Source organism: Heloderma suspectum, chromosome 2, assembly GCF_057233095.1.
Source record: "Heloderma suspectum isolate Gila_16-S chromosome 2, 16-S_ref, whole genome shotgun sequence".
In the NCBI taxonomy this organism is placed as follows: Eukaryota; Metazoa; Chordata; class Lepidosauria; order Squamata; family Helodermatidae; genus Heloderma; species Heloderma suspectum.
Genome location: NC_139459.1, coordinates 153,261,667 through 153,274,208, shown reverse-complemented (window position 1 = coordinate 153,274,208; position 12,542 = coordinate 153,261,667). Strand labels below are relative to the sequence as shown.

Below are 12,542 nucleotides of genomic sequence, written 5' to 3'. Positions count from 1 at the left end.
AGAACCATGCTAGCTAGCTTCCGAGGATGGGAATTCGACCTTGAAGGGGGGGAAAAGGGGGTGTTTTGGTGGGTGGCAGGGAGGAGACTCAAGAGGCCAGGATATGAACTATCCTGAGCCTCTGCCAGCATTCTTCCTTCCGCCTCCAAAACACCTTCACTAGATGGGCATAAAAGCCCATCTAACGAAAAATGCAGGGCAGAAGGACAAGGAAGTGAAGATCGTCTCTGCCGCTTCTACTGCCCTGCATAGGATGTTCATAAGACTCCGTGTTCGGGGGCTTACAGTCATCAGGGCGCAACCCATAGGATTGTGCCCTAATTCACATTATGTGTGCTTTTAATTTTTCCTCTCAAATATTTCAGGTCAAATACTTGTAGTGTATTGGGACAAAAATTAACTTGGGATACTTTTTAAAGCTTTATTTACTAAACAGAAGTAAAATATACATGCTACATTAGAAGTCTCTAGGGCAGACATGGCAAATTGTGGTCCTACAGACATTTTGGCCTATGGCTCCCATCAGCTTTAGCCAGCATAGCCAACGATGAGGAATGGTGGGAGTTGTAGGCAAAAACATCTCCTCCTCTAGGATATGAGAACATTTTCCGATGAAAATGACCCTATGCAAATTAACCTAATTTGTACTGGAAAATATTCCAATTCGAAATTTGCTAGAAACCCCACTTCACTGGGTCTATTCATACAATGACAGAGGGGTGATCGTGCAAACCCATGGACTGTTTTAGGCTTCTGGGGTAGCTTCTTAACCATGGCAACAAGGCAACCTTGTGAGTTCGCACAACATGGCAAGCTGCACCAGCGAGGATAATTATGCAAATCCACCTCACCCCCGCCCCCAGCAGTCACTGTGGGATACTTCAAGGTTGATCTTGAACTTAATAACAACAATAGTAATAATACATTTATATCCTGCATTTTTTCCTCTTGCAGGGAACCCAATGCGGCTTACAAGGTCCTAGTGTGTTAGTGTTGCTAGTGTTCTGCCCTAAACTACTTGTTATGGAGGGAAATGCCAAGCCTAAGAGTGTCAGTAATACAAAGGAGGTAAACACCATGCAGAAGGCTAGCTGGGAATGTGAGGGGGAAAGGGCAAGAGGGAAGATATTGAACTGTGCAGAGGAACATGGAGCCTGTAAGGTTTGGGTGCTACAACAAAGCAGGAAACAAGTGGGCCTCTCTCTAAAATATTCAAAGACATCTGGTAAGAGTGGAAATACATATAGTTGTATGAATGAAAACTTTTCATTTAATTTACAAAGGTGTAGCAATAATGAACTCTGTATTCAATATCACTAGCAATTTGCAGATTTCACATTCCTACCCCAAACACTCTCTACCCACCATGTTTTTGGCACAAATAGTGTAGGCAATGTCAATGACAAAATAAAGAAGACCCACATCTGTGATTGCAAAATTGACACTGACAGTTCAGAGAACTGCACAATCCTATGCATGTTTAAGCAAAAGTAAGTCCCACTATGTTCAATGGGGCTTACTTGTAAGAATGTTAGATTCCCCTGATAAAGCTGATTTAAAAGGGATTTAAAATTCATCAGAAACTTGACATGATGGACCTCAGCTTCCGCTTATCCCACAAGCTTTAAACTACTCAACACTGTTAAAAAGGTCACAAAACGTTCTGAAGAAAATACCATTACCTGATGTCCTAAACTTTTACTACTGGCTATTTTAAGTATAAAACAAAAGACAAAATCATTTAGGGTCCTGTCATTTCTTTGAGGTTCAAGAATGACAAATAAGTCATCTCAACAGCAGCTTAGCAGTTAGACAGCTTATTTACAACAAATGAGTAGCAACACCTAACGACATTAAACTCAGTGCTGTTAGTTTAGTGCCTTGTGTACTGCTATCCCTAGTACCCATTATGAGGAGATTGGGAAACCAATGGCACACTTCAGCCGGCGAATCACAATACTGTAGCCACTGCACTTTCTGTTTCAAACTGTTGCTACTGCCAGACTCCACTACTAGAAGGTATGATGTAGCAAGGCAAGTAAGGCACAATCCTATTCAGACAGGCGGTCGCCTCCCAACTCGGAAGTGATGGCTTATCCAATGCAGGGCAGGAGAAGCATGGAGGGGATCATTCCCTCCGTGCTTCTCCTGCCCTGCATTTTCGGCTAGACAACCAACTGCGGCTGTCTAGCCACAGGAAGGCTGAGCGGGGGAGGAGGCTGCTTGTGAGCGCAGAGGATGGGGCTGTTCCGCGATGCCCCCGAGGCAGCGCGGAAGTGGGGGGAGGTCGGTTCTCTGGAAACCGACCTCGGAGCGTATGCTCCCAGGTTGGTTCCCGGAAAACCAGATATCCTATGGCCGTCTAGCTGCTGTCTAGCAGCCATAGGATTGCTCCCTCTGTCTGTGTTCCTAAAAGTCACAGCAGTGGCTAAAGTAGTCCCTACTTGTTCAAATCAAATGGCTGACCTGAGAGACTGGCTGGAAAAAGAGTAAAGGGAAGAATACTGTTTTTAAGCTGTGTTGTTTTTATTGTTGGATTGTTTGTTAAATTGTTTCTAACTTTGTACGCCACCTAGAGTACTCATATATAGGGAGGTTATAAATTGAATAAATATTTTTTTAAAAAAAATTCTGAAGTGTTCTCCCTCACTCCATTGATCTGGTTCAAGTCAGGCTACAGCTTCAGTTCCTCACAACTATCCTTTTTATAAAACTTCCTGTGGAAGTATCTATCAATTAGTATACAATATACTGCTGTTTATACTAGTAAATGTAATTTTATGCTGGATTAATCTGAACCACTAGGTCTCAGAGTTTTTAATAAGGTGGAGTGCTAAAGGTTTTGCAGGCGGAAGACTTTAATTCTGCTTTCATTCACAGAACGCAAACCAAGATACAGATGAAGTATGCACTTCTTTTTAAATAAGAGTGCAGGTCCATGCTCCTCTTTGTTCATTTGTCAATGCTAGCTCGTGAGAACAATATAGGAGTACATACTCCTCAATAACAATTGCTAATTGCAAGGGTTCCTAATGGCCCAATTTTGATGGAACTTATCTTGGCTGCTGAAATATACACAAGTCTTGTGTCCAAGTACTCTGACCTTGCACTGCCCCTTTCCCATTCCCATCTCCACATGCCATGACTAAAGGCTTCCTGGGTTAATTAACAACAGCTTCCTGTTATGGCTGAACTGGGAAAGTCTGATTACCATTTTCAGAACAAACCAGGATTTGAAACTGACTTCAAACCATGGTTTCAAACCTGGTAACAGGCTTCAACAAATCCACTTGCCCAGGGGAAATCACTACTACTTTAGAGTAGCTGTTTAAAAGGTAAAACTTTCTGTAAGATTGCTTACATTTCTAATTAAAAAGCAAGAGATCGTATTCGAACTAGCTGAAGAGTCTTCATTAAACAAATGTTTAATATGCATGTTTACTCAGAAGTAAGCACCACTGAGTTCAGTGATGCTTACACCTAGGTAAGTATACATCGGGATGCAGTCTTAGAATCAAAGTAGGCAGCTGGGAACAGCTGGAAATTAGGCAGTATTTTATAGTTGGAATACAGCAGATTTCTCCCATCCACCTCACATTTTGAATAGAGAAAATTACTCAGTTTTAAAAGAAAAAAACTTTTTCAGCTCATGGAAACATTAATAAACTTGACAATTCATGTAAATACGTTTGGCTTTATCTTGCCAAATTTGGGTTTTCTCATTGGCATTAAGAGCAAAGTGGTATCTGGTTGTGATAGTATGATTGTTATCAGATCATTTGTCATGCAGGCTGTTAAAGAAGGAAACAAATGAACATTCCAAAGGGCCTAAATGATGCCAAAAATCTGGTTTTCTTATGAACTCTGGCTTTTTTAGACCCCACGGGCAGAGTGTTTCACTGATCCAGCTTGAAAAAAAAATGCATCTGAGAAGTAGATTGGTCTAACATATGAAAACTCAGTCACACCACGAAGAAGTTTGATCTTTAAGGTACCACATGTCTCCTTCTTGAAAAAGTAGTAGAAACTAATACTTAGCTACCAAGCCTATCCATAATTTGTAGACCCCTGCCTGGCTACCACAGTTTCCCATTTTGCACACAACAGGAAACTGTGGTTGATTGAAAACTTCCTGAGTTAATCATGACATGAGAAGGAGGAGGGGGAAAGGGCTGCAGACTGGGGGAGAGTGTTTTCACCTGGTGCTTTATAGTGTGTTTGTTCTGCTGGTTCTTCCCCTGACAGATAACTTACTCAAGCCTTGTGGATTACTGCAGGTGTAAACCTCTGGCAAGATCACAAGGACTCTTGATTTGTGGTTCTCAGCCACAAGCAAGTAGCTGAGAGTCTTTCCATGGCTGACAGACTTGGAGGTGACTGAGGCCTGCTATGTGTTCTGGAGGTGAGGAACATGGGGCCACCATGGGCCTGTCCACACATCATGACAGCCCACCATGACTTAATTTACCCATGGGAGTGGTTGTGACATGCTGGGTTCCATGCAGTCACCATTTTTAGCTTCCCACATGCTTGCCATGTTGTGCAAACCCTGGTAGCAACTTTCAAATAATCCTAAAACAAGCCACAGGTTATTTGAGAGTTGTTTAACCCTCAAACAACCCTGACTGCCCAGGTTTGCATGACATGACAAGCCACAGCAAGCTTGGCACCTGGCACAACACAAGAGCCCCCGTGGGTAAATTAAGCCGCGGTGGGCTGTCGTGTCATGCAAATCAGATCTAGAAGCATAGTGCGTGGCAGAGGGTGTTTTGGCGGTGGAAGGCAATGCTGCCAGGGAAGGCAACTGAGACATATATGTCCCGTTTCCTCTTCTGGCTTGCCTCCCAGCCTCAGTAACATTGGGGGCTTGCCTGCAGTCCCCTCAAGTGTGAGGGTGCTACTGATGGTATTCATCAGTAAATCAAATAATGGGAAAGGGTGCCTTATTTCAAACTTAATTCTGGAACAGCATGCCAACCTGGCTTGTATCACTGAGACCTAGTTCGATGAAGGGGTGGGGTCAACTCTCCCAAATGTGTCCACCAGGGTTTACGCTGTTTGGGTCTGGTCTATAGGGAATCCATCTCCCTCATCAGCCAGCCCTGAACATTAGGATCTCAAGACAGGACTGATATTCCGTAGGTGTACAAATGACCCAGCTGCCTGTCTTCCTGCCTGAGCTGATGAAAGTGATCTGCCTGGTGTTGAGGATGTGAAGGTTGGTGGTCTTGGTGGACTTTAATGAAGCTGCCTTGATGGGGTGGCTCAGAATTTCATGGCCTCCATGTCAATCATGGATGGGCCTATCTCAGTTAATATCTAGCCCAACACATGTGGCAGGACATACTTTAGATATGGTTTTCTGTACTGGATTAAGGGACAATGATCTGTGCATAGCGGAACAGTTAATGACTGTTGGCATAGACAGATACCTGATCAGTTTTATCCTTCAAGCTGCCTGTAACCAACAAATTTGATGGTCCACCCCAGAAGACAGATGAATCCAGATGGTTTTTTGAGGTCTCATAGCAATTTTCCTGCAAGCTTAGCCAGCAATACTGCCAAGGCCTTGCTCCCCAGTTGGAACAAGGCGATGACCCAGACTCTCGATATGATCACTCCTGAATGTCCTCAACCCAGTGGCAGAGTTACCTCAGCACCCTGGTATTCTGGGGAGCTGAGGGCAATGAAACAACAGGGCTGGCAACTGGAGTACAAATGGCAAAAGACTTGGAACCAGTATGACTGAAAGACCCATCTTAAATCTTATTTTATGATAGTGATGGTGATCAACAGGTTGCATTTCTCTGTCACTATTGCATCTGCTCAATGTCGCCCAGCAGATCTCTTTTGGGTGGTGATGGGACTTTTTGGAGTAGGCCCTGGAAAAAAACAACTTGAGCCCTCAAACACCCACTGTTATCAATTTGCTGAACATTTTTCAGATAAAGCCACTCATATCCATGCCAATTTAGATGCCACTCTTGTCTTAGATGAGGTTGCACTCCCCCAAAGGACCAAATGCAGAGTTTGGGACTGCTCCTGCACTTAGCACTAACTGTGGAAATTCAGGTAACAATGCTGGCCAAGAGTACTTTTTACCAGCTTATGCCAGTATGCTAATTATCGGAAGAGGGAGGATCTTGCCTCAGTTATACATGCTCTGATGACATCCAGGCAGGACTAAAGCACTGTACATGGGGCTGCCTTTAAAGACATTATGAAAACTTCAGCTGGTGCAGAATATGACCACCTGGATATTGGTTGAATCTGGACAATTAGCTCACATGACGCTGATACTGCACCAGCTGCCAGTGCATTTCTAAGCCCAATTTAAAGTGCTGGTTTTAATCTTTAGAGCCTCAAATGGTGTGGGCCCAAGTTATAGAAGGACAACTTTTTCCCATCCAGCTGCCTGCGCTCCAAACCCATCAGCCAGAGGCCCTTCTCACTTGCCTGCTGCCAATGGTGGTTAGGCTGGTGACTACAAGGGAGAAGGCCTTCTCTGTGGTAGCCCCACACCTATGGAATCAGGTTCCATCAGGGATTCATCATGCCCCTTCATTGCAGGTCTTCAGGAAAGTTCCAAAGACCCACCTGTTTTCACCAGCCTTTCTGTAAGTTCTTGAGCTGCTGGTTTTAGGCAACTTCTGCTTATATTGGTGTTGTTGTTTTTAATAAGTAACCTTTCTTTTTATTGAACTTTTAATGAATATATAGTGACTGAATTTTACTGTATTTGTTTTGTGGGGGGGTTATCTTGTACGCCACCTTGAAAGGGTTTTACCCTTAAGGAAGCTTAAAAATAATTTTAAATAAATACAAAGAGCATGAAGGCAGAGCACACAGGCAGAAGGCTCATGCATGCTATTCAGGGGAGATGTGCTATGTCCAAAGGGTCCAATGTTGTTTTTCTTTGTTCAATTAAATGCACTCAGGGAAAGCACAGGATGGAAGGTACAACAGATAATTTTATGGACATAAGGGAGCAGATACCGTTTTCACTCTCTTCTACACAGAAAATGTTACCATGTTTCAAAAAGGTCTGTCTATACATTCAGTTCTCTCTCCCCTCTGAAGCCCCACATGCCACCTCCCATGCTATTTCAAAGGGTCCCCCCCGTCCATAACATGTTTGGAGGGGCACGGGAGGAAGGGGAATTGCTGAAAATCACTTTCCTCCCCATTCAGCTATTGGAAGCCTCCACTAGATCAGATAGCCTTCTGTCAACAGAAGGACACCAACTGGATTCAACTCTAAGAGTAAACTATGGGTTTTGCTATTTCACATGTGCTATTTTACAGTGCAAACCTATGCATGTTTAGACAGAAAAAAGTCCTACAACTCCCAGCATTCCCCAGCCAGCCATACAAGCCTGGGAATGGTTGGAGTTGTAGGACTTTCTGTCTAAACATGCACAGGATTGTGTCCTTTTAGTCTTTAAGGGTGCAATCCTATGAAGAGATCTTCGAGGCGGGCAACTATCCTATTCAGGGTGGCTGGAGCACAGAGGGGATCCTCTCCTCCATGCTCCGGCCACCCTGCATTTTCGGCTGGATGCATGATTTCGTGTGTCTAGCCAGGGACTCAGGAGCAGGAATGGGAAGGCTGTGTGCCACATAAGAAGCCTTGTAAAGTGGCTTCTGTGGTCTCCTCCTGTTCCCCAGGACCACTGCTTTCTCCCATCTCCATGTGGAAAAATAGCTAGCATGGAAAGAACCACGCTGGCTACGAGGGGGCAGGAGCAAAGAGCACAGTTTCTGGGAACTGCATTTGGGACGCTGGATCCAACCTCACTTCCCAGAAAACAAAAAATCCTATGGCCCCCTAGCCAGTATCTAGTGGCCATAGGACTGCTCCCTAAGTTAGGTACATCATGATAAGTTGCCATTGTAATGATGATGAATTTGGTTTTTATTTTTGCTATAAGCTGCATCAAAGAGTGGGATAAAATTTAAATTAAATGAAGACCCCATCAGCAATTTTTCCAATTATGCTTGCTAGCGACTTATCTTTATTCTTCTGTAGTAAAATTATTTCATTGTGTACCTTTCCTTCCAGCATTCCATACACCTTAAAAATAAACCAAGAAAGGGGAAGTAAAGCTCAGCGGAAGAAAGTTTGCTGTGGTACACCCAATAAGTTTTACCTAATAATGTAAAATATCCTTGCCCCTGAAGAAGACTCTCATGTTGCTGCAGTGGGAAGTTGGGGGGTTGTCCTTTTGGTCCTGCCTCTCTTTTTTCCTGTTCCATACACATTGTGCAGTGAAAAGAAACTTTTAATCAACAAAACTTTCCAGTTCCATAAATCACACACCAAGTCTACTTATAGCTGTATTCAAATGCATATGACGGGGCATTATGTTTATACTGTGCCACCAAGGTACATGGTACAAGTCTCTGCCCTGAGGACGCTGAAATATTCTTTTTCCAGGTTACTTAGGGGCTATCAACATATTCTCTGGCACAATCCAGACATAGCAAAGTTTTAGCCCATACAATTCCCACCAGGCCTACATGTCCAATACAGGCAGGCAGCAGACCAGCACCTTCTAATTCCCAACCACTGAAAGCCATATCCCAGGAAAAAAGGCATTTGCCTTTTCTTTGGGCATGCCTTGTATTACAGCACAGAATGGCGCTGGACTGGCACGCGCTTGGTTTTCAGAAGTCCAAACGTGTGACTTACCTTCAATGAGAGGAGTCACTGCTGGCAGGGGAAGGGAAGGGAAAGATAAGCAATATATATCAACGCATCAAGTATTTGATCAGGAACTATTCACATCTCTAAGCAAATCAACTGTTGCTGGGGACTGTGGCCCCAAACTGAGACCTAGTAATGCTTCAGCGAGGCATTACACCGCCTCTTTCTCTTTGCTGAGACCGAAAGATACTCCGTGCGGAGTTTTTATGGGGCAGACTTACCTGTGCCTGTGTTGGTCTCGGCCTTGCCCATGGATCAAGTAGCCGCCCACGTTTTTGCCCCCTTCGCCCGTGTCCACGTGAGGAATCAAGACATCCTCCAAGCCCAGGTCGAAGCGTTTGTGTTTCGACGAGTCCGGCAGGAAGAAGAAAGCCCCGAAACACAGCGTGATGAAGGCACTGAGAATCAGCAGCAGGATGAATTTCTCGGAGAGCCGCAAGGTAGCCCTGTGGTGAGGGAAGGACGAGGACGGGCCCACGTTGCGAGGCGGGATCCGGCGCCCAGAAAGAGGCAGCAGAGCCGGGGTGGTCATCGCGCGCGGGAGCGGCGGGAAGCAGCAGCAGCAGCCGCCGAGGGACTCTTGCGGATCAAGCCAGGGAGCCGTTACGGCTACTGACGTGTCTTCACGAGGGCCGCCTCGCTCCACGTAGGGAGGCCGTCATCAGAGCGGCTCCCGCCCGGGCGGGGCACCCCCAATCCCGCCCGCCCGCGATGGATCCCAGCCGGCTGCGCTCATCCGGGGGGCAGGCGGGCAGCCGGGGCGGCGAAGCCTCCGCCGGGAGGCACCTGGCCGGGGAGGGGATCGGCGGGGCCGGGCCGGAGCGGACGCTTCGCCTCGCCTCGCCGCGGGCGGGGGGAGGCGGCAGGGGCTCACTCACCCCTGCCGCATTCCTGGGCCGGGGACCGGGCCGGCGTCTTGCCCCTCAGCGCGGCAGGGCAGGCGCCGAGCGGGCCCCTCCGCCGGCCGGCAGCGCCGATGGCAGGCGGCACCGGCGGAGCGGCGGGGCCGGATTCGCCGCCTTGCTCCACCGGGGACAGGCGCCTCCTTTCCCCCGCCGGGCCGTGGCGGCTGCCTCCTCGGCCGCCGCCTCCCCTGCGATAAACACCGGGCCAGGCGACAACCGACCCCGGAACCCTGAGCGAGCGAGGCAAGCCCCCTCTGCGCCTGCGCACACTCGGAAAACGGAAAGGGATGCGCCTCTCGCTCTGTCGCTCATAGACTTCTAACAGCAGACTAATCCGCGGAGCCGGTTCCTGCTGCGACAGCAATGCGCTCTCTCTTTTTTTTCCTCCCTCGAGGCGGAAGTGAGCGCTCCCATAGAAACCGAGGGAGAAATGCCGGGATTTGGTCTAGCTGTGGTTGTATACCAGCGTGTCTACGCCCACTCCAACAAGGGCAATAGCACAGAGAGTACTTCTTTCTCTTTCTTATTAATATGAAATTTAAACAACATGTTTCCGTTTCTAAGTATTTGAAAATAGCCCTGCAGCTCATTGTCCCCATATTGAAGATTGTGGCTTCGAGCATGGGATGTAGCCCAGCCAACATTGCAGGATGAGGAGTCGGACTGCAATGTAGCCATTGTTATTATACCCCATTGTAGGGGGGGGGGGGTGGGCTGGGAGTCACAGCCAATTTGTATCATGTTCTCCACGTTATCAGATGAGGCGAATACTGATAGACAATCCATTATAATTCTGTAATAACCGCTGTAACCACTTAGGGATTTTATTATATGAAGGGGCATATAAGTATTACTAATAAAGGCTTCAAGACTTTCACCTATTTGATCTTTACTAGTAAAATCCAGCAACACAGATCAACATCACAGTAGTAAACAATTCACCTATCAGTATTCTTAAACTATTTTTCACTGACTATATTAATGAAGAATATCACCATATGGCAGGCTGGGAGAGTGCTGCTGAAAGAGTGGCTCGAATCTCTTTGCATATTATTCTAAGCATTGCAAATCTATCATTTCCATGGTTTCAAGATACGTATTATGGTATATATGGCCTGTCTCTTTAAGAGACATGTGATTCCTTGGAGCTACTCCCCTCCCTGGGTGGCGGGAATAGTTCAGAAGGAGACTTGAACGCGTGCATCTTGTCAAGCTTACCAAACTACAGGTCCCTGGGCAAAGTGGTTCTGGTTTACTGAAGGTGGCATCCCACTCCTGACACCATGTATGGTTTCCCTTTTTGTGTGGTTTACCGATAAGGATACTCACCCTTTGGTAGTGTCTGCCCTAAGCCCAGGAAGCAACAGGTTTCCAGAGTTCAACAGGAAACTTTATTAAACTACAGCAACAGAATAGCAACAAGCTGTTCACCTTCTAGAAGCAACAACAGACTGAGCTATTCCCACCGCCCAGGGAGGGGAATCGCTCCAAGGAATCACATGTCTCTTAAAGAGACAGGCCATATATACCACACCTATACTTCCTGCTGCATGCACCATAGACTTATAATGATAGACTGAGAGGCAGGGCTGATATCTGCTTCATAAACTGTTCTTTTCTTTTTCTCTTCTCCTGGGAATGAAGTGAGAGATAGCTATAGAAATCAGTGGAGAAATCCAGGATTTTAGAACAGGTGTCATTGGACACTAGCCTGTCTAGAAACAGAAGTTATCAGCAAAGACAGGCGTTCCTGCTTTTATTTCGTGTGAAAAGTTTAATATATTTGGGCAGGGGGTGGGGATGGGAAGAGACATTTTAAAGCGCAACGTGGCTGTAAGCAAGTCACTGGAGCACAAGGCTTCTATATGCAATTGAGTGTAGGATTGGGGCTGGGAGGAGGACTGAAGGGGTAATTTAAGGAAACTGAGCTTTCCCGCCACCTAAGAGGTCTTTTGTGTGAGTGAATTTTGGCTGGAAACCCAAAGCAGCTTCAGCCCCACCTCTGATCTACAATATTAACACTGAACTATTTTACAGGCTTCTCATATGCTACTCCCTCTGAGCCTTAGCTGGACCCCCAACCTGCAATAAGGTAAAATAAGACTGGACTACACTGTTTTAATCCATTCTCAGCTACAGCCTGGCCCCAAGCCTACAATATTTGCACTACATTGCAGGGCTGTTGTAAACCACTATCTTTCAGCCTCAGCTCCTCACAGTGTGCAAAATGGAGTGTATCAGCATTGGAATTTGGAGTCATGGCTATTTAAAAATCTTTAGGGCACAATCCTATCAAGATAGGCGACTGCCTACCCAGAGCAAGGCAGGAGAGGCACAGGGAGGGAGGGGGACCTTTCCCTCCGCGCCTCTCCTGCCCTGCTATTTTTCGCTAGAGAGAGCCGTTTTCGGCTGTCTAGCTGCGGGGTGGCCAACCGTGAGAGGAAGCTGCTATACGCACAGCTCCGCTCTTCCTGCCCCGGAACGCCCTTTTTGTCACTCCACACTCCTCTTCCGAGCACAGAGGATGGGGCTTCTCGGCGCTGCCTCTGAGGCAGCGCAGACGAGGGGGGAGGTCGGTTTTCTGGGAACTCACTTCGGAGCGCGGGCTCCGAGGTTGGTTCCCAGAAATGAGCGTATCTTATGGCCCTCTAGACTGCATCTAGTGGCCATAGGATTGCTCCCTTAGAAACCCTCCAAAATTACATGTTTTGCAAAAAATAAGACCAGATTAAAAAGAAGCACGAATTCCTCTCTTTGCTAGTATCTTTTGGTCATTCTTTTCAAGGGGAAGGCATGCTGGTACATAATTGCGGCCATAGTAAAAGATAGGATTTCTCTGTTCTTTACTATATGGGCAGCTCTCATTTTCACCCTGGCGGTCATTTGAAAATGGCTTCTCTAATGTGAACTCAGATATTACTGTGTGGGGG

The 12,542-nt window shown here is 46.5% G+C and overlaps 1 protein-coding gene across 6 annotated transcripts in view; it reads right to left on the bottom strand.

Moving 5' to 3' along the window:
- MAN1A2 (mannosidase alpha class 1A member 2) overlaps positions 1 to 9,874 on the bottom strand; it is a 79,283-nt gene extending 69,409 nt beyond the window's left edge. For all 6 annotated transcript variants that reach the window (XM_084835264.1, XM_084835269.1, XM_084835265.1 and 3 more), the window contains exon 1: positions 8,929 to 9,874. In XM_084835264.1, coding sequence (XP_084691390.1) covers positions 8,929 to 9,239 — 311 coding nt within the window. In that variant the 5' untranslated portion in view covers positions 9,240 to 9,874. The remainder of the gene's footprint in view (positions 1 to 8,928) is intronic.
- Positions 9,875 to 12,542: the final 2,668 nt, after the last annotated feature.